At 45.6% G+C, this 26,671-nt stretch overlaps 1 protein-coding gene across 4 annotated transcripts in view; it reads right to left on the reverse strand.

The window, feature by feature from the left end:
• Positions 1 to 5,258: 5,258 nt before the first annotated feature.
• The window catches only part of Usp48 (ubiquitin specific peptidase 48), a 71,276-nt gene continuing 49,863 nt past the window's right edge, over positions 5,259 to 26,671 (reverse strand). For all 4 annotated transcript variants that reach the window (XM_052715192.1, XM_052715189.1, XM_052715191.1 and 1 more), the window contains 5 exons: positions 21,512 to 21,667; positions 14,308 to 14,433; positions 10,866 to 10,914; positions 8,645 to 8,671; positions 5,259 to 7,729 (listed from right to left, as the gene is read on the reverse strand). In XM_052715192.1, coding sequence (XP_052571152.1) covers positions 7,707 to 7,729; positions 8,645 to 8,671; positions 10,866 to 10,914; positions 14,308 to 14,433; positions 21,512 to 21,667 — 381 coding nt within the window. In that variant the 3' untranslated portion in view covers positions 5,259 to 7,706. The remainder of the gene's footprint in view (positions 7,730 to 8,644; positions 8,672 to 10,865; positions 10,915 to 14,307; positions 14,434 to 21,511; positions 21,668 to 26,671) is intronic.

Below are 26,671 nucleotides of genomic sequence, written 5' to 3' on the forward strand. Positions count from 1 at the left end.
GAGAACTCCCTAACAGTCCCTTTGACTGTCTACAGAAAAACACTCTAGGAACTATAAAAAGCTATAAAGAGAGGCAAGAGGGGTTGGGGGTTTAGCACAGTGGTAGAGCGCTTGTCTAGCAAGCACAAGGCCCTGGGTTCGGTCCTCAACTCCAAGGGGGGGGGGGGGGAAGGGAAGAAATTGAATGAGGCTGTCCCAGGCCCTAGTGGGGATGGGGATGGGACCTTGAGGTGGGGTGGCAACTGTCTCTGGCAGGGATAATCTACAGAGCCTTGGTTCTTGGCAATGCTTGGTAGAACCAGTCCTAACTGGGAAATGACACCCAAATGCCTACATACCTTCTGGCCAGTGTGTGATGAACTAGCTTCACCCATCTCAGAAGTCCAAATTCCAGGGTTCTCCTAGGCATCCTTTGGCTTTTTGTACACAGCAGGGCAGAACTTGAATTCAATTTCAAGCACAATCTCCGTGCCTCTTCCTGCTTCCCAACTCCTTTCCCAACACAGGCCTCTTCCCTCCCAGCTGTGTTAAGTGGTTCAGCGCCTGGAGCCCGACAAAGGCCCTGCAGACAGACGGATGGACAACAGCCTGCTCCAGGAAGCTTATTAAACTGTCCCACCTGGGCCCAAGGGAGAAGCAGACAGCAGCAGGTGGTGTAGAAATACACCAGGGAGCTGGATCTGATGATTCAGACCTGAAATCCTAGCTTCTCGGGAGGTAGGAAGATCCCAAGTTCAAAGCCTGCCCAAGCTACTCAGAATTCAAGAATTCCCTGGACACCTTATTGTGGTATTGTATTCCCCCAAATATTGTGCATGCTAATAAACTTATCTGGGGTCAGAGACAGAACAGCCACAATATTAAACATAAAGGATAGGCAGTGGTAGCACACACCTTTAATCCTAGCATTCCAGAGGCAGAAATCCATGAGTTCAAGGATACAGACAGGCATGGTGACTCATCACGCCTTTAATCCCAGAAAGCAAGCCTTTAATCCCAGGGAGTGAGTGGTGGTAGAAAGCAGAAAGGCATATAAGGCATGAGGACCAAAACTAGAAGCATCTGGCTGGTTAAGCTTTCAGGCTTCTAGCAGCACAGTTTGGCTGAGACCCATTCGGATATGAGGACACAGAAGCATCCAGTCTGAGGAAACAAGACCAGCTGAGAAGTTGGCCAGATGAGGTTAGCTGTGGCTTGTTCTGTCTCTCTGATCTTCCAGTATTCACCCCAATAACTGGCCCCGGGTTTGATTTTATTAATAAGACTCTCTAAGATTCATGCTACACCTTATCAAGAGCCTAAGCTCTTTTTTTTGGCGGTGGGGAGAGGGCAGGTGGCGGCAAGGGGCAGGGTCTATTATGTAGCTCTGGCTGTCCTGGAATTCTTTATGTAGACTAGGCTGGTCCTTAACTCAAGAGATCCATCTGCCTCTGCCTCCTGAGTGCTGGGATGAAATGTATGCACCACCATGCCCAACTTAAAACAAAAAACTAGGGCCTAGAATGTAGTTCAGTGGTAGAGCACTAGGTGAGGATATAGCTCAGTTGGCAGAGTGCTTGCCTAGCATCACGGGCCCTTAGGTTCAATCCCCAGCACCACATAAACCAAGTACGGCAGTGAGGCCTGGGAGCCCAGCGCTCAGGAGGTAGAGGAAGGAGAGTCAAAGTCTTCCTCTCAGGCATATATTGAGACTCAAAAGACAGAAAAACAAAAGGAAATACTGCATCGAGCAAAAAGCTCAGCGGTACTGTAATGGGCTTTGTCCTTCTGTGCTCTGGACCCATAGATTGAAAAGTTCCTCAGGGCTGTGGTGCTTATTTGCATGGGGGAACTGAACATGCCTGACACTGGCCAAGGAGAGAAAAGAAGGAAGGCTTTTTTTCTGTTCCAGGTCTGTTTCTTTATAACCAAGGAGCTTTACAATTACAGCCTTTTCCTCTTTGCAGAAAGCCTCTTCAATGAGAGGTTTATAATCTCTTGTGGGTCCTGGAGGGCGCCATTCTGAGATGGCCAGAGGCCCTGGGGAGGAGGCAACACGTGCCTATGAAGGGGGCTGTGTGTGCAGCCTGGCATGGATTGAAGGGAAGATTGGATAAAGGCCCTGGAGCTTTGCTTTCTCTGGCCTATTTCAATCCAAACCACTCAGGACTGACCACTCACGCATGGCTGCCTCTAGGCACAAGTTTTCTCCTCCTTACTTAATATGCTCCAACCCAGCTACCACCTTGCCCTTGCAATCACTAAGAAAGTGCTAGCTTCAAATGCTTTGACCTCTAAGGCTAAGAATGGAAACATACATGGCACATCTGCAGCCTCCGAATTGTGTGTTCTAAAACAGAAATGATGCCCCTTGGGAAAGACACTTACCTCTGCCAGCTCTGACAAACGGAAGAAAGAAAAAGCAAGGCAGGGACTTTCCCACAGGGCCTGCATCTAGGAAACACTCATGCTAAGCCTCCCCCAGGTATGCTGTGCAGAGGCCTCAGAGCTAGGTAACCAGAGTCTTCAGAAAGGGGATGTTAGCCCAACTCTAGCTCTCTTCTCAGATGTGCCCATTGGAGAACCTCTGGTGGACTCTGGAAATGCTATGGCCAGGGCTAGCAAATGGGATGATCACGTTCTGATGGCAGGGGTCTAAGCCAGCCCAGAAGCAGGACAGCTTTCCCTGCAACGGTTTGAGGTACAGACATCTCAGGCTTAACTCTGGCTCCCAGTGGAAGGAACAGTACACTTTTGTTTCAGAATCTGACAAGTGAGCACAGGCTGGGTCCCCTTACATCTGGAGAACTAGCAACAGGCTCTGGAGAGATGAGGCGCTTCTACAAAGTCTTCAGACACAAACTACCCCAGAGGCAGCTCTGGGGTTGACAAGTCCTCAGAGTCAGCCCTGTTTGGCAACTTTCCAAAGGTACACCTGGAGCATCCTCCAGGGAGTTGGGGAGTGAAGTGTGGGAACAGTGTCTGATGTGCCAGGAGGCCCCACTTTCTCCTTCTACCCAGCAGGGAGAATGTTTGACAATGTCCACACAGCAAACTTCCGTATGTTCAACTAGGAACACATACCCAGGATCATAAAAGGAGCTGCTTGTCCCTGTTTACAAAACTGGAGTGGCAGAGGGCAGGAACAGCCAGATACAAGTGTGCAGAGGCCAGTGTGCCAGCCGGCCATGGTCCAACCCAGGCAGTGGCTTCCCTGGAGTGTGTCCCTATTTCCTGTGGCCCAGGGCCTGCCTGGCCTGGCAGCATTACCCTCTATCTGAAACCCAGCAGCCCCAACAGTTGCTGCTACAGGGCTGGCTCCTCCATGTCCAACAGCAGCTTTAATGACAGGCCCTGGCTGCCTCTGAGGTGCTGGCCAAGCCAATGCAGGAAATTTCTATGTTCCAGGGTAGGGAGCAGATGACACTCTCTAAGGGCAACATGGGCCCAGGGATGCAGCTCAGTTAGTTAGAATGTTTGCCTAGCAGTGTATGAGGTCCTGGGTTCAATCCTGAGCACCACTTAAGACCAGGTGTACTGATGCACACTCGTACTCTTATAGGCAAGAAGATCAGAAGTTCAAAGTCTACACCGCCTACAGTTTTAGGTCAGCCTAGCTAAGACCCTGTTGGAGAGGGACCAATACAAGCAGGAAATGGTAATCCATACCATAGTCCCAACACTGTGGAGGCAAACACTGGATCAACAAGTTCAAGGCTAGACTGTGCTACCTAGTAAGGCCCCGTGTAAAAACAAAGAAAACAAAGGTTGGGAATGGTGCCTCACGCCTTTAATGCCAGCACTTGGGAGGCAGAGGCTTCCAGGACAGGCAGGGATACAGAGAAAAACCCTATCTCAAACCAAACAGGTATGCTGAAGCAGCTCTCCTGTAGAAGTCTTGCTTCCCCTGGATAGGACACAGCAAAGGCTTAGACAGTAACACACTAGGACAGGTCTCGTAACCGAAGGCAGACCAATGTCAGCTTGAAAAGGGCATGGAGATTCCAGATGTGGCGATGGTTCCACCACTCCTTCCTACAAATTGCCGAGTGGTAACTTGGCTCAGTACAACTGATTCTGGAGTTTGTGGGAAACACACAAGAGACAACTGTTTCCAGCTCTCAACTCTTGAACGATTATTACTTGTAAAACCTCAACAATCCAGCCAGGTGGTGGTGGCGCAAGCCTTTAATCCCAGCACTGGGGAGGCAGAGCCAGGCAGATCTCTGAGTTTGAGGCCAGCCTGGTCTACAGAGGGAGATCCAGGATGGGCACCAAAACTACACAGAGAAACCGTCTCGAAAAAATAAAACAAAAAACTTCAACAATCCATGAACAATGAAAAACCACCTCTCTCTGGCCAAGAAGTACCAATGAAGCACCAACAGGCACCCTGGTGCCTGCACACCCTTGCCTGTGCAGTCACAGGGATGTTTCTTGATGTTATTGGCAACGGAAATCAAAACAATTGAAGCTGCCCTTCGGGGGCAAGAACTGTCCGTCAGAAAGGCATAAATCTCCCGCACACATTCTAACCGTGTTTTGAATGCCTTTCAGCACGTCTCTGCTGATAAACAAGGGCTCAAGCAGTGTGTTGTTTAGCCACTCGCTCTGGTGATACGGGCTAAAGGGGAAGATCTGTGAAAAAGGTTAATGAACACCTGGATGGCCAGCCACCTCCGCAGCCTGCAGAATGGAATGTTTAAGTACTTGGTGAAGGCAAGGCAGGGCAGAGCAGGGAGGTTCTGGTTCCCTCAGTGGCCTTTCAGACTGTGCATGAACACCTAATCCTCCAGAAGCTGGGGTGAGCACGGCAGGAGGTGCTCAGAGATGAGGAACCACAGAGCCCATGGTCAGCAGCTTTCCTTGCTAACAAAGGGTAGAATTACTGGGGACCCATGTGAACCCTTCCTACACACCCAGGCCCACATGTCAGGGTTAGGCATACCTCCACCATTAAGAGCGAGCTACCCTCGGGAGAACAACTGTTCAGTGCTGTCTACCCTTCCATGTTATGGGGCCCGAACAGATTCCTGATCAGCACTGTTAACATGCCTGCACTCTGCCCTACCACCCTGTACCCTGACTACCCTTGAGCACTTGGTGACTTGCCTAGCTACTACAGAACAGGAAATACAGGCTTCCCTGCTCTGTACGGAGACAAACCATCCCTTAGGTATCAAAAGCAGTGGCCGCTGTTGACCAGGATCTGATCAGACACAGGACGGAAGACAGACACCTGACAGGTTTGAGGACAAAGAACTCACTCTGGACTAACATCCGTGGAAAGAGATAAGTGTCTTTAATTTGGCAGAAAGGTTTGACAGTGATTCTCAACAATAAAGTTCATAAATACAGAAAAAAAAGTCCTCTCAGGGAATGAAGACATCAAATGATAGCCTACATGTCTGGTAATGGCAATAACCATTTCAGCATAGGGGACTCTACACATTTGCTTGGGATTAAAGAATGATCGGAAATAGACAGGAGAGCTGGAGATGTAGGTCAGTAAGCAGAATATTTGTCTAGCCTGCACGACGCCCTGTGCTCAGGCCTCGGCGCACCACAGGAAACCTGTCAGTGGCCATATGCCTGCAATCCCAGCACCTGGGAGGAAGTAGGAAGATCAGAAGTTCAAGGGTATCCTGTTACATAGTGAGTCTGAGGCCAGCCTAGGTTACAGGAGTCCCCGTCTGGGAAAGAAAAAGGAAACAGAGGAGAAGCCTGGAGTGTCACAATCTGGTTTAATGCCATTTCTGAAAGCAGCTTTAGAACCCAGTAGAACAGCTAGCCTGTTTTAAGGCCATCCCATCTCAGAAGACAACCAAACAGCACGTATTAGTAAGCAGGAACATGGCAACTGTTAAATACACGTGCATTTTCTCCAGAATTTGTCTACTTCAAGCTGTGAAGAAGCTGCAGCCCAGGGATTCCAAGCTGCTCGGGAGTGGCCTTCTTTCTGGGGCCTGAGCTGCAGCCACGCATTGTCGGGGAGTCAGAGTGGAAGCACGGAGCACGCTGAAACTGGGTCTGCCCCACCTGCATCTGCCTCACAGTTAATGGTTGTTACTTTGCTAACATGATGTAAAGAAACACAGGCTGCCTATGCAACAAACCTTCCAAGCCGTCCACTGCAACCTGGGAAAAACCTATCAGATTTCTACAACTACTGGCTCGTGGGCATCCAATGCCAGGAAGAGGGGAGAAACGCTTCCTTTTGTCACTTTATGCCCACCACCACCTGTGTGACGCTGAGGTTCTGCCAGTGCTTTGTCACGGAGCCACCGGCTCCACGCTTCTTTGCAAGGATATAAAGGTCATTTGTCAAATACTTGGTGACCTTTTAAGCGTCTTGGCCTTGGGAAAGAGCTCTTGAGTGAGGCTTGGTCCCATTTCCGTGCTGTTCAAAAGGACAGAACTGGAAACACGGGTCACTTGAGTCCAAGTGTTCACAGGCATGGGCTCCTAGGGTAGCTTTCCAGGGAGGTGTGGGAGGTGTGTAACTCTTCCGGCCCTGCACAGGGTTCTTCACCTCCTCCAGCACACGAACTCTTCATTGCAGACACAAACACTACACTGGAGTTTTACCTATCAGTCAGAAGCACTGACAGAGAGCTATCAAAAGATGCTGCTAATATTGAGATCAGCTCTTTTTATAACAGTTAAGCAAAGAGGTTTAAAAGCTTTTAAACTAGAGGTTTTTAAAAAAAAAAAAAAAAAAAAAAAGCCTGTGCCAGCATCTGGGCCACAAACATCCATACCTACTCAACAGAGAAAATACCAAAGGCCAACCAACCCAACCCAACCCCAGCCTCATGCTCCATTAAAACCCCTCTGTTGCTGCGGATACGGATGCTGCTTAGACTATTTACTACCAACAGTAATCCTGAGTTGGATGAGACAGCACACCCTGCATACTCTTTCAAAATGCCCTCTAAGGTATGTCAGAAGGATGCTTTTCAAAGAGAAGTGAGGTCCGAGTGAAGTGGAGCTGGAGGAGGGGAGGGCCCGGACTGTCCTGCTGAGCGTCAGTCCAGCTTGCACTCTTCAGTCCTTCCGCCAATGTTCAGGGAATGCTTGCTTTGCTGCCACAAACTGAACATTACCCATCATCTCTGAAACGATGGTGCCTAGTTTGACAAGGAAAGCACAAAGGTGCCCTCCTACCCAGCACTGCCATACATCGATCAGGCGGCAGGACTGTGGCTGACCTGCAGTAGAGCTCTGAAGACATGTTCCATGTTGGCAAATTCTTCACTTCCATGCTTTATTGAAAGGTGAGTATGGGTCAAAGACAGGTATTGATTAGCAGGTCTGTCTCTAGACAGTCACTTGGAGTTCAGAGCAGGACGCTATCCCATGCACTTCCACACAAATCCACTATTGACCGGGGCATCTGCATGAAACTGACCAGGACTTTACTCCCTCCTGTGGCTCCAAAGCTCTCGTGTAAACATGATTTACTCTTCCTGCTACTCTGCTTGCTCGCCCTCCCTCCCACCACCTCTTAAATAGAAAATCTGAAACATCTCCTTCAAGTCTGATGCCCATCAGTGCAATCTGCTTTATTTGACATAAGGCAATAGGGACAGTCTCTTTGAATAGATTTTTTGCCTTTTGGAAGAGTAATAGTTTAATGTTTAAATCCACTTTTTCTTTAATGCCCTAACATGTCAAATTCCTCTTCCTTTCTGGTTATTCCTTGGCAGTCGGCAAGTGGTCAAAGATTAGTGTCCAAGCAGACCCGTACCTGAAACAGAACACACGTGGAGGGATGGCTGAAATATGCGTTTGTGTATTCTGTTTGGCAAGAATGTGTCAACAGGGAATATCCATCATAATAAATGAATGCAGGATCAAGACAAAAGACTAGCAGACTCTAAGCTCTCAGCGAAATCACACTTTGGTTGATAGCCATGGTTTCCTATGCACATCACACAAGTTAACCGGGCTTGATTGATGCTTTCATTTCAAGACCATGTCCATAAAGGAAAATTTTGCTTTGTTTTGTTTGGACCCTGCCAGGCATTCCTTTGTGGCGCTCACATGCAGACAACAAAGCCACACGGGGAGGAAGGCAGTATTTAGGCCAGGAGCCTTGGCACTGCCCAGTAAGGAACTGCTTGCATTTAATTCAATCCCATTTGGGGAAAACTCCCAACCTGCCACAGACCATGGGAGTGGTGAGCAGCTCAGCTCCTGCATCTACACATGCCAAGTGTCTGTACAGGTACAGTGTTGAGGAGCCAAGGCACTGCTGTCTCCACCTGAAAAATCTTCATAATTAACAAAGCCTGCACTGACCTGATTTAAGTGTACAGTCTCCCACCACTAATTCTTACCAGTTACATATCCACTCACAGCCCTGCTGAGATGGAGCTGATTGGAGCACTGGACAGAAGGTTAAATATAAATCTAGAAATGTTACTAATTCCCAATCTCCCTAAAATGAATAAAAATGAGGAAAATTCCTCACACATAGGCCTGATCTGAGGCCTCAGTGCTGAAAACGATAACCAGAAGCTGGAATAAAAATGCTTTCAGCTAAAATTAATTCCAGTCACGAGACTTGGATTGGATTAAATTTTAAAATCAAATTACAGCCTTCACTTTAATAGAGTCACAGCGTGGCTCTGACATGGAGGAAGCATGACAAATGCCTTACCTTTAAACCCCTCTTCCGGCATACAAACTGCAGAAAGAAAAGAATTCCAGAGTGAAAGACTGCCTGTCAGTTAGTGAGAGCATGTCAAATGCCTCAAGATGAGAAGTTGAAAATAACTTCTAATTGCTTTAGTCACTGGGAATGGTTCCTTCTGAACCTATGGTAGCAATGATCTGATGACCTTTTGTCATCAAAGTCACACAGGCACCATTTAGAAAGGCAAATGCTTGTGGTATGCTTGGAGACCTCACAGCTGACCCCTGGGAGCCCTCTCCTCCTATCACTCACTCCCACATGACAGATGCCACTGTGAGACTCTGTAGTAATTTCTTCTGATATTTAGTTTCCTTCTTTTTTATTTTGTGTGTGTTTTGTCTGCATATATTTCTGTGCACCCCATGCATGTCTGATGCCTGCAGGTATCAGAAGGGAGTTGGACCCCCTTGAACTGGAGTTACAAGTCATTGTGAACAACCATGTTGATGCTAGGAAGCAACCTGGATCCTCTAGAAGAAAAACAAGTGCTCCTATCCACCACTCTAGCTCTACCTGAATTACTTTTGAGACAGGATCTCACATTATGTAAGCCAGACTGGCCTAGAACTTGTGGCAATTCTCCTGTCTCAGCTGTAGGCATAGGCCACAATACTTGGCTTAGTTTTCTAAAAAATGTTTCTATTGTTTTCCATATCTTAGCCTCTGATTAAATTCCAGTGAAGAACATCTGGCTCTTCTACCACCTGCACCACCTTGGCAATACCAAGTGTGTCCCCCCCAATGGCCACTGGTGCCTCCAGTTCCCTTGTTCACATGCTCTCTTTTAGCATCTAACTCCTGCATTAACCACTTATTTTGTCTCTTCTGCATCCTGCTGCAGTAATCTGGTCAAGGCTGTCGACATCACTTCCATCATCCTTGTAGAGAGCTCATCCTAAAACCCATGTCCAGCCCCCAAATCTGGACTAATGCCTATACTACTTGCCATATAGCCTGGGCTCGGAAATCTCCTCGTATTTCCTGTTCCCATGCCTGGTCCCAGTAACTTCCTTCCTATTCTACCAACCCTTTAATAGTCCATCCCTGCCTGCATAGCATGCTGGCAGGAAACTTCAGAGGCTCTCTGTGGGTTTAAGAGCCATCAGGCATGTGAGCAGACTTGGTCACCTGCACTTCCCACCTCCATCCAGGAAAAGCATCACTAGTTCTTCACTGACTATGGTGTACCCTTAGACAATCAGGCTTTATTCCTATGAATTCTTTTTTTTCCCCTACAAATGTCCCTTTCTTATATATGTTCTTTCTAGCTACCCATTTTATCTGTAGTTTTTGTTTACTTTATATGAAAAGTTCTGTTATATTGCCCAAAGTGGCTTTAGGTTCCCAAGTGCCAGGACTGCAGGCATGTGCTACTATGCCAGCTATTTGGAGGCCATCTTTGAGTTTTCCAGTGCGTCCTACAATATTCCTTCTTAGCTTGTTCAATGACACCCCTTATTTTCATGTTCTTAGTTTGGTCCTTGGCTGTCACATGACTCTAGCTGCTTATATTGAACCTATGAAGTGTAAAACTAACACACTTCCAAAAGCTCCATCGCTGGGCACCAGTAGAGTCAAAACCATCTCAGGAGATGACCTAGGAAACTGACTTTCTTGTGTTGGCTTGTTTCCCTGGAGAGGGATTCCCCTGGCACTAGGCAGGTTGCTGGCACTGGAGCAAACGGAGGGCTAAGGGGGCCGCTGTTACAACCCCTTTAGTGCTAACTCTTCCCAAGTGCTGAACCATCTCCTATAGCTACCAGCTGAGGAACCCAATGCACCAGGGGTGACACAGATGTGCAGGCGCTGAGTGGCCAGGACAGCATGGTGCAGTTGTCTGACTGCTTCTCACACAGGCTTCCACAAATGGGCAAAGTGTGTCAACCCTTGGAGCTGCAGAACCCCCTGCTCCTGTGTAGGTCACACTTCCTCTTTCTTTACCTCTTTCATCCCCAGCCTTAATTTTTTTTCCAGTTTCCTCATGTTAATAAACAATGACTGTTCCCCCTGCTTTCCATGTCCAAACCTTTACCCCATACTATGACCAATACTGGGAAATTCTACCTTAAGAGCATGCAGTAGCTCTTTGTCAAAGTTAAAAGTAAAGCCCAGGGCTCTTCAGCTTCTATCTATAACCCCATATCCTAAGTTCATCACCAGGTCCTGAAAGAAAACTGGTCTTTACCTTGCATGACATCATCCATTGCAGCATAGTCTGCAATTGGTTCATCAGCCTAGAAAACAAACGGAGACAAGTCAGAGCCACATGGAAGGAGGGGGTCCATGGTTCCAATACCAGTTCCAAAGCCTATCCCACACTTCATACTTTTCTACTCAGTCCCAGCCTTGGGACTGAAATCTTTATTTTTTTTAAATAAAAGAATCAAACAAATCAGAGGGCAGTGACCTGTCTTTTCCATGTAAAGATGTGCATTTTGTCACAGTTCAAAGAGAGTTCAGTGATCATGAAAGACAGAGGGATTTTTACTTGGAAAAGACGGACCTGTCTTGGATGGAACAAGCTCAGATCCCTCAGGGCCAGCAGCTGGGCCGACTCCATCAGCGGGAGTCTGGTTCATAGGTGGCTGAGGGACAACGTTCCTCAACCATTCAGTGTTGCCTAGCTTTGTACAAACAGCTGGCACTGGGCAGGAAGGGGCCTTGCTCAAACTTAACAAATGCCCTGTCAACTCTAGATGGCTTTAGCATTCTGTATAAGCAGAGCACTGCTTTCTTCCCCCAAAGACATTTTTAATGAACAGTGTGATGTAGCCTTGTTTAAGGGAGATAACTGTAAGAGCAAAGAAGTGGATGATCTGTCCAGAATCCAGCTGCAGAACTGTTACAGAAGTCTTCTAACTACCTGGTATAGAGGTTAACAAAATAGTAAGTTGACTTAGCATCTCAACAGGTCTACAGTATCAATCCACAGACTACAGTTCTGAGAAGAACCAAGAGTCAGGATGGGAGGACCAGGTATGCCAGGATCTAGGCTCACTGCATCTGAACTGAGGGATGAGTCACAAAACATGCCCACCCATGACAGCAATCTTGGGGATTATTCTACCACACAATACACTGTTATTAGCACAGTAGGGTCCTTCTAGCCACTAAGAAATGAAGCAAGGCCGGGCGGTGGTGGCGCACGCCTTTAATCCCAGCACTCGGGAGGCAGAGCCAGGCGGATCTCTGTGAGTTAGAGGCCAGCCTGGGCTACCAAGTGAGTCCCAGGAAAGGCGCAAAACTACACAGAGAAACCCTGTCTCAAAAAACAAAAAAAAAACAAAAAAAAAAGAAATGAAGCAAAGGGAAACGACAAAGTAAGCCCTTGGGAGGGGGAAGATCAAGACTCCTTCTCTAAAACACATCCAACACCTGCTAAATTCAAGGCCAATTTCCATCCTGGAAAGGCCATTTCCATTATTCTACTGGGGTTTCCTTTGTGACAGAACCATGTACACCTCAGCACTCCTCTCTTCCTTACCAGCATGTATAGGGTGCTGTGGGATGGTCTGTATGTCAAATGTGTTGCTGATTGGTCAATGAATAAATCACTGATTGGTCAGTGGCCAGGCAGGAAGTATAGGCGGGACTAAGAGAGAGGAGAATTGAGAGAACAGGAAGCTGGGGGAGAGAGACACTGCCAGCCGCCATGATGAGAAACAGCATGTAAAGATGCCGGTAAGCCACGAGCCATGTGGCAAGGTATAGATTAATAGAAATGGATTAAATTAAGCTGTAAGAACAGTTAACAAGAAGCCTGCCACGGCCATACAGTTTGTAACCAATATAAGTCTCTGTGTTTATTTGATCGGGTTTAAGCGGCTTGGGACTGGCGGGTGAGAGAGATTTGTCCTGACTGTGGGCCAGGCAGGAAAACTTTAACTACAATAGGGTGTCACTAATTCCAAAATCCAAAATTTTCTTTCTGAGCTTGTATTAGGATATCTGGAGTACAAAATTTCCGAACACAAACTCCTTTCATGGGCCACAGTTACAACACTAAATAAAAATATTGTATGAAATTACCTCCAGGCTGTGTATATGGGGTATGTATGAAGCATACCTCATTATATGTATGCAAATATTTCAAAAGTCCAAGATTTCTGGCACTAAGCACCTCAGACAAGGGACCCTCAGTTCATGCCCCTGAAGCAGTACAGAAGGCCACTCCACTGTGCTATGCTCATTGTGTCTAGAGCTATCTAATGATCGCACAAGAAGTCCTACTCTCCTCAATGAGATTTTCATAATTTTGTGTCCTGGCTAGTCTTTTGGCAACTTAACACAAACTAGAGTTACATGGGAAGAGGAGCCTCATTTGACAAAAACAGCTCCATCAGATAGTCCTTTAAGGAAATCTGGGGAACACATAATTAATGACTGATATAGGTGGTGCTGTCCCTGGGTCAGTGGTCCTGGGTAGTATAAGTAAGCAGGTGTAACTAAGCATGGCACACATCTCTGATCCCAGCACTCCCGAGGCAAAGGTAGGCCTATGAGTCCCAGGCTAGCCAGCACTACATAGCGAGACCCTGTCTCAAAAAAGGAAAGCTGGCTGAATAGGACATGAAGTGTAAGCCAGGTGGCAGTGTCCCACCACTGCTTCGGCCACCAGGCGCCTGCCTCGCGCTCCTGGTCCTCCTTCATGGTGGACTACAACTGTAAGCTGAAGTAAACCCGCATTCCCAAGTTGCCTTTGTGGTCAGGGTGTTTATCACAGCAACAGAAATCTAATTAGGACAGCTTGTTAAAATGATAGCAGAAATTATAAGTATCGACAGTCAGCAGTCCCCATCTTCTCCTCTTTCTCAAAGAGGGGAAGCACTGCAAAGAAGCCACACTTTTGTACCCATTTCCCCCCCTATTTTAAAGGGTAAACTCTCCATCCAGCTAGTCCAAAACAAAACAATCCAGGCACAGTGGTGCATGGCTGTAATCCTAGCACCCAGGGGGCTAAGGCAGAAGGCCAACCAAGGCTATATAGACCCTGTCTCAAAACAACAAAATAAGCAAACTGAAAGGAATGTGTGCACACAGGGCAAGTAAAACAGAATGCAAGAAAAGGAGGAGGAGGAGGAGGGGCCGGGCCGACACAGAAATCATAACCAGAGACCAGGTCATTGAGCTGAACCCAGTGTGGTGGTTCGTGGGCTGACAGTCAGTCCTGGTGCTGACCCAAGCTCAAGCCCTCCCTGCCTGAGTGGAATCAAAAACAGTTCTATGGTCTGTAGAAGCTGGTTTCTTGTCAGAGACAATCAACCTGGAGGCATCAGGTGGGGATGGTGAAGCTCTTCACAATGCTGTCTATTTTAACTTTTTATAGCACAGACACCAAGCGACATAAAAATCCAGAGAGGACCAAGACGAGATTTCTCGCTTTGTCTTTAGGGTACAGGAAGCAGTAGATCACTACAGCCTGTGACGATTGGCGAGGGAAAAGACTTAGTGATGTGCTGACCTCCCCTCAGCCTCTAACAGAGCTGGATAATCAAGATGGAGCCAAAGCTCCCAGTAACTGAGAACCCCTGCCCTTCAAGACTTGTGTTCCTTCACCACTGGACATCTTCATTAACCAGGGATGTAGCTCTGAAACCTGAGGCCACAGCTGGACAGCCGTTACTCACCTTTAGTAAAATGACAGATTCAGGAATGACACCGAGGGTACCAAGGGTGGCACAGTCATCATTTAAAATCTTTCCATCAATTGACAAATTCTGGTCAAAGGGAGCGACTGAAAATGCATGCATGATCTGTGGCGATACAAAAGAAACAAAGTCTATACAAAGGACATCACTGAGCCCTCTAACACCCTGGAAAACATAAAACAGATTGGAAAAACCACAGGGGGAAAAAAAAATCAAAAGGCCCCAAAGTACAAAAGCAGCCAGCCCACTTGCTGCATTGCTAGAGAATGTCCCTAGGAGGCTGAGCCTTAGGAGCTCAGAGAACAGAGACAATTATACATTCAGGTCGCTTGTTTCAGTGTCCTGTTGCCTCCCCAAGTCTATCATATGGAGCTCAAAGGTAGGGTTATGTTGCTTGCCCCCACACTTCATCAAGATCACCCCATTCCCAAGCTGCCGGACACCATTTCATAAGCAAGTACATGTTGTCACTCAAAACCATTTCCATGAACTAGTCCACTAGTAAGAATGCTCACTTAAAAACATTTTTAGGCGTGAGTTGTCTGGTACCTATAATCCCATTTATAGGAGTTAAAGCATGAGGACTTTCTGAATGTAGAAGTTCCAGACTGGCTTGAGACCCCCCCCCCCCCCCCCGCCCCCCATTTCAGAACAACAATGAAACACACACTCACATACCATAAACAAAAACAAAACAAAAAATAAACATGGACATTTTAAGCTTTACTGGTTTCTTCAGACAGGGTTTCTCTGTGTAGTCCTAGCAGTCTCTGTAACTTTCTCTATAGACCAGGCTGCCTGCCTCTGCCTCCTGAGTGCTGGGATTAAAGTTGTGCTCCATCACTGCTCAGCTACTTTTTTACTCTTTAGCAAGAAGCCTGAACTATGTCATTCAGACTCAGAACTGTCATATATTCTTAGACTCACTCAGTGTTGAGTATCTGGGAACCAAAATATAATTTTAGGAGGAGGGCTACATGCTTTACCCCAAGGTTGGCCAAGTAACAAAAGTCAAATACATTCCAAAACACTGACACATTCCTTCAATATCTTTTCAGATTCAAAAAGTTTAAAAGGAATTTAAGCCAGGCTTGATGGGGTAAGTCTTTTTTTCCAGCCACGTGGGAGGCTGAGGCAGAAGGATCAAGTTGAAGACCAGCCAGCCAGTGTAATTTAGTGCGATTCTGTCTCTGTGATAGCACACTCATCTAGTATGACAAGGCCCTGGGTTCAATTCCTGGTATCACAAAATAATTAATAATGGTTTCAATCATTTCTGGATAATAATTACATCCAGAGGGCAGAGGGAAGTCTTGAAAAGGCACTCAGACACCAACAGTGAGACTGTTTCTATTCTTTTGTTTTGTTTGAGATAAGGTTTCTCTGTGTAGCTTTGGTGCCTGTCCAGGCTGGCCTCGAACTCAGATCCACCTGCCTCTGCCTCCCAAGTGCTGGGATTAAAAGTGTGCACCACCGCCCGCCTCTGTTTCTATTCTTAACAGGAAAGGTAATTTTAATAATATTCACTTAAAATTTATAATCAAGTTATTTATTTTGACTTAGGTCTTACTATGATGTATATACCTGAATGTCCTGGAACTCACTATATAGATATGCTGGCCTCCAACTGTCAGAGATCCACCCACCTCTGCTGAGAGGAAAGGAATGCATTATCATACTCAGCCAAGACATACTCTTCAAATGTATTCTTTAACACCCCATCTTAATACACTGTTATCCCTGATGTTAAAGGAGTCATCCAGCTTTCATGCTTTCTTCTCCTTGGAGGCAGAAATATGGGCTATCTGTATAAAATCAGTCCCTAGCTTCCTGTGCAGCAACTAAGGGCTGGTGTGATGCTTACCACAGCAGTGACTTTAATACAGCGTACAGATAGAAACCCTGGCCAGGTAAGAATGCTACCTGTACTCCCAGGGATGCCGTGGGCGTGGCACTGCCAGTGATCTTCCTGAAGCAGGGAGCCTCCTTCCTAGCTTCCTACTGTGAAAGATATGCAGACAAGGCTAACTCTGCCAACCCGACTAGCACACCAACACGGAAGAGGTACATGAGCACATCCAGCAGAGCTTCCATGGAAATAGGTGACACTGACTTCATACAGAGAAGGTCACATTCATTCCCCTCAATATCAGACTGCTTCTTTATATACTGAAATGTCCCCACCATGAGCTGGGACAAGCACCAAATCCCTTGAAACAGCAGTACCATCTCTGAGGAGTTGACACACTTACTACGGACAAAGACATGTAAGTGTGTTCAACAATGAATGTGGCATTCATTAAGTTAACACATGACAAGTACTGTGCTAGATACTAGAAATATACTCTAGAACAAGCCCTCCTTCCAGAAAGTCTCCAGGACAGGTAGTACAGCTGTCCTTATGGGGTGACACAATGTATATGCAGGATCTCTCACAACACAGGGGAAGAGACAGTCAGTTCTACAACAAGGGCTGAGATGATGTGGCACAGAAGAAGTGCTGGGAGAAGACAGCAGTGCTTCAGAAGAAGAGACAAATCAAGACAGTCCACGGCAAACAGCTGCCCAGCTGTGTGGGCCAGCACAGGGCCCAAGTGTCAGCATGCAGTGCAGGCTGCATAGTGGTGGCCTGGCTTGCTAACTGTGGAGGCCCAAGGAACAGCAGAGCATGCCGCCAGCCTCCCACTACCCACATTTACAGAGGCAGGGAAGTGCAGGAGCTTTGGCTACTTCACCCTGTGCCCAAACACTGCCCTTTCTGAAGGGCCAATGACATATAACATCTCTGTGGAAATCAACTGGATAAGGGGAAGTGGAAGAATGACTACTTAGCATGAGTTAGGCTTAGATCTGATTATTTGTTCAGAAAACCAAACCAACAGGAGAGAAGCATTACTAAATTACTGGATGAACAAATAACTACACAAAACAACTTCCTCTTTTTTTAAATTTGTTTTCAAGATTTACTTATTTTATGTGTATGTCTGGTGCCTGCATTAATGTTATGTGTGCCGCTTATGTGCCTGGAACCTACAGAAGTCAGAAGAGGGCATCAGACCTCCTAGAAGTAGAGTCACGCGTGGTTGTGAGCCACCACACGGGTGCTGAGGATTGAATCTGGATCCTCTATGCAGCACGTGCTTTCTTTACTACTGAGTCATCTCTCCACACCCCCCAAAGCTTTCAGGTTCTAAGCAAAAGCATATGGTACAGCACCTACAACCATGGGCTGACACTGTGGCACAGTGCCACCCAATTCACCTACAACAGTGTGCCCAAAGGATAAGCTCCTTTATACATTAGAAAATAAAGTGCAAATCTTTTTTTAAAAAGCACCCACCACCACCAACTGAGAGCTACATGCAGGCCCGCACAGCTGAGGCGGGAGGGCCACAGCTGCTCTTAAAGCCACTACTGAGCAGCAAGAGGAAATTCCAGCCCACCACCCTTTCTTTCAGTCCTGTTTGATTCACAGCACTCTTTGAAACAAGAATGGGAGATGAGAGGAAATACCACAAAGAAATTACTGAGGAAGAGCATGTGCGGGTTTCATCTGAACAGCCGTGAAGCGGTTCATCCATGCAGGTAAGACACTCCCGGGTGGAGAGGTTATTTCTGCTGCCTTCTGATTTATTCTTCAAAAACAGTGATCCATATTAAGAGCAGCACAGGCTTTTAGAAGCATCCTTGTCCACGGGGGCTCTTTTCGTAATTTAAAGGGTTTGAATGCTCGAGGTTTACCACTGACAGGCAGAAAACCGGTGATGGAAACAAGCCTTCTCAGATGTAAAGGGCACAACAACAGAGGAAGATATTATGCCAACACATTTATTTTCAGAACCGTGGGTTCAATCAAGGGAAATGCTGTTCTTAGGACAATCTGGAACGCATAACACCCTCAAAGGAAGCCTGTACTTTTGCCTCAATTACAATGATAAATATCAGCAAGAAAACTGCATAGCCATGAAGGCCGCCACATAAAGGCAGCAGACAGGGAAGCGTGGTCAACTTTGGAGACCCAGCAGTGACTGAAACCACAGGGGCCAGATTGTTTTTCGTGGACATCTTGAATTTATCAGCTCTTTCTGCCAGGGGCTTGAGACATACCATTGGAACACACACTTAGGGAACTTTTACTGATACTAAGAAGTGATACCATCACAAAGAATTTTGGGTAATTGCCTGTGTTACAATCACCTTATGGATTTGCAAGTGAGTCTATGTAAGGAGCATTTAATCAACAATTTGGGAAAGACTACTGTATAAAAAAGAGGTAATGATGACTTAAGACCTAGTAAATGGGTCCAATGAGATGAATCAGGGGGTGAAGGAAATTTCTGCCAAGCCTGATGACCCAAGTTTGATCCCTGAGATACACATGATAGGAGAACCAACTCTCATGAATTGTCCTTTGACCACAAGTGCACCACAGCACACGTGCCCATATACATATCCACATACAAAACAAATGTACATACAAAAAATATATTCATACACAAAACAAGTAAAGAAATATATATATAGATGTGAAAACATTCTAGCAACTAGGTAATGTCACCAAAAATATAGGAAAACGAGAGGCATAGGCAGGAGGATTATTCAAGGTTCATTTGAGTCAGTCTGATCAACATAGGATAGGCAGGAGTACAAATCAACAGTAGGAACAGAGGTATTAACAGACACCATTCTTACAGAGACGCACAGTTGCCTGTAAATCCAGGTCCAAGGGATTCCCTCACCCCTCTGAATTTAGTAGGTACAGAGACATACACACAAATGTGGAGTGCTGGCTAGTTTTATGTCAACTTGACACAAGCTAGAATCATTTGAAAGGAGGTAATCTCAATTGAGAAAATGCACCCATAAGACCGGGCATTTTCTTTGTAAGTGATGGTGGAGGGCCCAGCCCATTATGTGTGGGGCTGGTGGTCCTATGTTCTGTAAGAAAGCAAACTGAGCAAGGTTGGCTCCTGTTTCCAGGTTCCAGCCCTGCTAGAGTTCCTGTCCCGACTTTCTCCAGTGATAGACAACATTGTGGAAGTGTAAGGTGAATGAACCCCGTCCGCCCCGTCATGTTTTTTGTGATGACATTCCATCACAGCAATAGTAACCCAAAACAGGACAGCTGGTGAGATGGCTCAAGAGAGTAAAGATACTGTCACTATGCCTGATCATCTGCATTAAATCCTAGTACATGACTCAAGAAAACAAATCCCCCAGAGAAAAAATTGTCCTCTAACTTCTACCATACAGATTCACATGCACACAAAAGAAACAAGCAAATGTCAACAATAGCAAATGTTTTTTTACAAGCTTGAGGCTCCAAGTTTGATCATCAGAATCCACATTTAAAATGTGGGTGTGGGGGGCTGGAGAGATGGCTCAGCAGTTAAGAGCACTTGTTACTCTTGCAGAGGACCGGGAAATTCCCAGCACTCGCATGGAAATTGTCTCTAACTCCATTGGTCTTCTGCATTACTTGGTGCATATGTATATGCTCAGAAACACACACATATAAATAGAAAATAAATAAATATCTTAAAAATGTGAGTAAGAGGGCTGGAGAAATGGCTCAGCAGTTAATAGCATGTGCTGCTTTTTTGCAGAGGACCTGAGTTTGGTACCCAGCATGCATGTTGAGCAGCTAACAGCTGCCTCTTACGGACTCTACAGGCATTTATACTCACATGTACACATACTCACACACAATTAAAAAATAATTAAAAAAAATATAAGTGAGGTAGTGTATACTTGTATTCCCAGTGCTGGGAAGACAGGGAAAGGTGGATACCTTGAGCTTTCTTTGCTGGTGAGCTGGCCTAGCCCTAATGGGTAAGCTTCAAGCAAGTTAAGTGACCGAGGCTCAAAACAACATAGGCCCTTGAGATGGCTCAGTATGCAAAGACACCCACTGTTACATGGTATAGTTGACCACACCTTTGTTCCCCAATCTCAGGAGGCAGAGGCAGGCAGATCTCTGTGAGCTCAAGCTAGCCTCATCTGCAAAGTGAGTTGTAGGCCAGCAAGGGCTATGTACTGACACACTGTCTCAAAAACATATATACGCCGGGCGGTGGTGGCGCACGCCTTTAATCCCAGCACTTGGGAGGCAGAGCCAGGCGGATCTCTGTGAGTTCGAGGCCAGCCTGGTCTCCAAAGCGAGTTCCAGGAAAGGCGCAAAGCTACACAGAGAAACCCTGTCTCGAAAAACCAAAAAAAAAAAAAATATATACATACATAAAGCCTCAACAACAACAACAAAAGAGCCAAACCTGAGTTTGATCCCCGGAACTCAGGTAAAGATATCTTCAAATCTCCACATATGCACCAGGGCCCTGCTCTCATCACCCTCATTATACAAAACACACACACACATACCCCAATAAAATTTTAGATTCAGTAGCTAAGAGTACCTGATGTTCTGCAGAGGACCCAGGTTCAGTTCCTAGCACCCACACAGTGATTCATAACCATCTCTAGCTCCAGTTCCAGGGAATTAGAGACATGGTTTTCTCTTCCCTTCAGGCACCTATGTGGCCCACATGCAAGCAAAACATTCATACACTATCATATAAATCTAAAAAATTTATAATACTGGGAACCATCCATGTCAAGCGCAACACTGTTAACACCATGGGGAACCTAAAGAAACTGATAGCACCCCAAATGGACACTTGTTGCAGCAAGGTCATTCTTGTTCCAGGACAGCCAGGGATACAGAAGTCCTGTCTCAATGCTCCTAACAAAAAAAGTGGTACATGCTCTTTAAGGAGCATGTTGTCTGTCTAGGATCTTACGGGATCAGTGCCAGGATGGATCTGGAACTTCACTACCAACAGAGAGGAATACTTTGCCCTTAGATGCCCTTTATAAATTAACATGAATGGTCAGGCATGTTGGCACATATCTTTTTAATCCCATCACTGAGGAGACAGAGGCAGGCAGATCTAGTTCCAGGACAGCCAGGGCTACACAGAAAAAAAAAAAAACCTATCATGAAAAAAACAAAAACCAACCAAGCAAACAAACAAAAATCACATGAATAAGATCTTTAATGGGAGGTTATTTTAGTTTGGGGAAACAAAAAAGGCCCTCTCTCACTGGCTTACTACACGAGCGGGCAGGTTAGTGAAGGCTCAGCCTAAGAAAGAATGGTAGCTATATAACATTCGCTTCCTCTCACCTGAATCTTCAGTTCCTTTAACGTTTGATTGGCTGAGACCAGCAGCGCCTTCTCTCCTCGCACCTTTCTGTGCCTCGTGCTCCGCCGGATAACCTGCTTCTGGTAGGCCACGTAGCCCTGCTGGGACGTCTTCTGCCGCTTGGTACCTCCATTGCTCTGCAATAAGATTCCCAAGAGAAAACTACGATTACCCTGTTTGGGATGTTATTCCGGCAAACAGAAGCCAGCTACAACTGCTCGTGAAACCCGCTGACCAACACAGTGACTGGCAGTTTCAAACAGTGGGGTGTGGTGTGTGTGTGTGTGTGTGTGTGTGTGTGTGTGTGTGTGTGTGTGTGTGTGAAAAATTAACTTTAAGGTGGCGCACGCCTTTAATCCCAGCACTCAGGAGGCAGAGTCAGGCGGTTCTCTGTGAGTTCGAGGCCAGCCTGGTCTACAGAGTGAGATCCAGGACAGGCACCAAAACTACACAGAGAAACCCTGTCTCAAAAAAAAGAAAAGAAAATTACTGCCTCTAAGTAATTTAACATTTAAAAGCAAGTTTCACCTCCAACCAGGAACAATAAATTACCAGTTGTGGTGGCTTTCTTTGAATCCTAGCACTTGAGAGGTAAGAAAGGGATTCTGAAGGCCAGCCTAGGGCTATACAACAAGGCCTGGGGCTGGGAGATGGCTATCACTGCCAAGCCTGATATTTAATACATTTAAACCAGGCTCTTGATGCCTCCCACTTGAAGGCAAGTGTGTGTGCGCACACAGCTAAATATCACTTGCATGCAGAGACATCGGGTATTTATTGTTCCAGATAAGAGGTTGTCGCCACAATGATCAAGGCAGTCCGCAACAATCATCCGATTGTTCCCCAGGACCCACACAGTGCAAGGTGAGAACCAACTCCTGCAAAATGTCTGACTGACCTCAACTGCATCTACACATACACAAAATAAAATAAATGCATTAAAAAGTTAAAGTTAACTAAAAACAAAACACAAGCCAATAAATTGAAATTACAGAACTTTGTAAATAAATTCTAAGTTGTTTTATACATTTTCTTCTGGGAGGGTCATGTACTGCTAGTCTCTAGCTCCCTGTCTTACTGGATGCCCTTGACCCCAAACAACCCTCCTGTTTCCACCTCCACACTGATGAGATTAAATCAGTATGCCGTTCTGTCAAGTTCATGGGACTGGGGATGAAAAGCAGAACTCCTGCATGCAAGGCAAGCATACTACCAACTCAGCCACATCTCTGACCTTCCTTTGAGAATGATATGGAAGTAAACACCAACTAAATTAAAAAATCAAACTAAAAACAAACTACTGTGCTTAAGTCATATCGGTGGTGGCGAGAGGAAAACTGCCTCAACTATAAAAGTCTTGCAAAAAACCCCCTGGAAAAACTGTTAAAAATAAGCATAAACCAATGCTCAGGCCCAACTTGCAATTTATAGAACTGTTGATCTGGAGTATAGACAAAACAGTTAAGAAAAAAACCTTGTCTATATCAAAACCACCCAACACAGACAATGCCGGTTTGATCAATTTGGGGTGGAGAGGGAGTTGTGGACACAGGGAACGATGCCAGCTAGCTTCTCTGAAGCACACTATAAACATCTCACTGGAAGCTGTGTTTACCTCTGGAATACACAGAATCAAGTATTTACAACATTATGATATTGCAACTGACCTAAACATTCACAGGAGTACAGGCCTATATATGGGTATATGACACAGGCTGTACCGGTCTTCAGAAAAGAGAACAGCAAGGGGCCAAATGTTCTAGAACATTTTTTGGGTCTGTTTGAAAGGGTCTCATTATGTAGGTCTGCCTTGAACTTGTTATGTACTCCAGGCGGTGTGTGAACTTGTCTTCCCATAGCTGGGCTTAGTATGTGGTGGCTCTCTACTTACAAATGCCTCAGAGGCTAACAAGAAGTCAAGTTTGCCTGTTAAACAGGCCAGACAATGGAATTTTACAAAATGTTTTTTCTCTGGTTTAATTATACCTGGATAAGATAACTGCAACTTTCCTCTGGCTACCAAGATGCACTGAGTGTCAATTGGAGTGAAAAGGGCTGCTGGGGCCACTGTGGACACATGTGTCCCATTCAAATTATTAATGTGTTTTGAAATTCATAAAGCAGCTACCAGGGCACAATCTTAGCAAGGACCTGGTCTCAAGGAGCTAGGCACTAGCAAGGCTCTGCCCACTCTAGTGAGCTTCCACACCCATGAATGTGATTCTAAGATTCACAAGAAAAAGTTAGGCAGTTTATCAGTCCTGAAAACTGCACCCAAGGTGAATACTGTGATTCACCCAACTGTGAAAGAGGGATTATCTACAGACAGATGATATCTACTGCGTAAACTCAAACTCACCTCATGCCTCACCCAGCAACTAACATCTTTTCAAATTGATTGTATGAGGATCTAAAGGCTTTTCCTGGAATTATTTTTCTTTAACACATCTCAACCCACTAAAACCAGCACACTGGTTGTTGTTCCTCTTCCAGCCACTTGTTTTTAAAGGCTTTCAATTACCTAAGTAATATCCGTGAGTGTATCATTAACCTGAATTTTAGATAACATGGAGAGAACTGGGTTGATCTGGCTTAGAGAGGGAAGGGGATTTGCTCAACTCCATTAAGGATCACGAAGGCCTCGATTTATGGCATGAATTTACGGCAGTGCAACCAGCCACCATGTTCTGAGAAAAAGAAAGGGGGAGGGACGGAACATTCTGAAGACACTAGGTATCCCTGGGGACTAGTTACTATGCTCTAAACTGAGGGTTAGAATTGAGATCCCCACCCTGCTCTAAACCAAAAGTATTTAAAACATTCTAGAGTATTACAATATCCAAACATGGAGAAGAGAGATGGAAGAAAATTATAATGTGTACAAAATAATTATGGCGTAAAAAGCAATGTTCTCCAACATTCTGCATCATCATATTTGTACACGTGAAATCTGCTGCCATCCACAACTGAGGACTGAAATTCCACATCCACCTGGAACACTGCTGTGGTCATGACCACAGTGAATAAGACGGGATGTTCAGAGAAACCGTCAGCCTTTCAAAGTCTGAATCGCACGGAAATGTAGAGTTTGCTAAACAGTTCTTAGGCGGAAAAGCATGGCTGGAAACAAAGAGCAAAGCTAGGTCTGCTTTACAGCCAGGCAGAGTGGCCATACCAGCGGCCCCAGCGCTCTGGAAACCAAACAAGACAACTATGGGATCAAGGCCAACCTTAGTTACGTGGCACATGCAGGGCCAGAAAGACTGTGTCTCCAAAGGAAAAACACAGACAACAAAGAAAACTTGACTCCGACATGACAGCAGACACCGACATAGATCTTAACAGGGCAATAGGGCACCTCAGTTAGAAAACTCTCAAAATGAACCCAGCATTACCACAGAATGCACCAAGGCCACGAGCTACCAAGCTTAACAAAGGAAACTAAAATGTGCCCGCCCACTGTCAGGGGGCGGGGCATAAAACTGTGCTTTTCTTCCTTCATGGGTTTTGTTCTGTTTGTTTTTTAAGGCTATTTTTAAGATTCCAACAAGGCATGGATAACAAATACTGACACATCCTTCCACACACTGGGTAACTACAAGCAACATTTACCTTGAGGCAACCAAGACTTCAAGACTTTATTTATTTATTTATTATTTACTTACTTACTTACTTATTTACTTGTTTATTTATTTATATTATGTGAGTGCTCTGCATGTATACCTGCATGCCAAGAGGGCATCAGGTTCTATTACAGATGGTTGTAAGCCACCATGTGGGAGCTGGGAAATGAACTCAGGACCTCTGAAAGAACAGCCAGTGCTCTTAACCACTGAGCCACCTCTCCAGCCCAACAGGAGATATTAAGAATAAAGCAGCTGCCAGGCAGTGGTGGCACACGCCTTTAATCCCAGCACTCTAGATCTAGAGGCAGGTGGATCTCTAGTTTGAGGCCAGCTTGGTCTGTAAGTGAGGCCAGGGCTACACAGAGAAACTCTGTCTCGAAAAAACTGAAACTCAAGCAGCAAAATCAGTGTGTGTGTGACAGACTAGCAAGTCCAGAGACTGTTCTCCAATGAAGAAGGCAGAGGACCATTCCAACATGGGTGGAGCAGAGTGTAATCTGACTACTCTCTTAGGATAAAGATATTCTAGCTACTAAAAGACAAACATCTAGTAGAAATCCCAAGGTTTTTAAAGGATCAGTATCAGTTGGATGTGGGAGCACATACATTAAACCCAGCAGAGGCAAAGAGAGGGGCAGAGGCACAAGGAGAGGGAGGAGCAGAGGAAGTATCTCAGAAAATTTGAACCCAGTCCAGCCAGGGACACAATGTAAAACCCTGTTAAAAAAGAAAAAAAATAAGGAGGGAGGTGGAAGGCGTAGGGCTGGAGGTGAGGTGTGGGAGATGCAGAGATGACTCCAGGGTAAAAAAGCACTTACTGTTCTTCCAAGACCCACAATTGGTTCCCAGCATATTACTAAGAGGCTCACAACCACTTGTAACTCCAGTTCCATGGATCCAATGCTCTCTTCAGGCCTCTGTGGGTACCTGCACTCACATGGTACATAGGTACATGCACTCAAAAATATACATACACATAGCTTTCTTTAAAGCCTTAAAATGTATACAGTGTTCTATAGAATATAAAAGGAACACAGTCATCTGTTTTCCAGAAGCCAGAAGCTCATCCACATATCCATCCATACTTTATATTACAATAGTTTTTTTACACGTTAGAAGGAATTTTAACAGGAGCCATCCTTGGGTTTTGTTTTGAGACAGTCTTGGTTTACAGAGCAAGCTCCAGGACAGCCAGGGCTATACAGAGAAATACTGTCTTTAAAAAAAAAAAAGAAAAAAAAAAAAAAAAAAAAAAAACAAATAAACAAAAAACCCGGAAACAACAACAACAAAAAAAAAACTCCAAAACTCCCATAATTAAGCATCGTACCAAGAAATGCATGTGTCTTGTTTTAGTATTCTGCCCAAAGTGGCCTTAAACTGACAGGTGGACAATCCTACTTCAGCCTCCTGGGTGGTCTTAGTCACACTGCCAAGTTCAGCACTTTTTGTTTATTTGCTTGTTTTGAGACAGGGTAGACCTGTTCTGAAACTCTTCTAGGTAGACCTGCTCTG

The sequence above is a fragment of the Peromyscus californicus genome, unplaced genomic scaffold (genome assembly GCF_007827085.1).
Source record: "Peromyscus californicus insignis strain IS unplaced genomic scaffold, ASM782708v3 Scaffold_5__1_contigs__length_169319896, whole genome shotgun sequence".
Classification (NCBI taxonomy): Eukaryota; Metazoa; Chordata; class Mammalia; order Rodentia; family Cricetidae; genus Peromyscus; species Peromyscus californicus.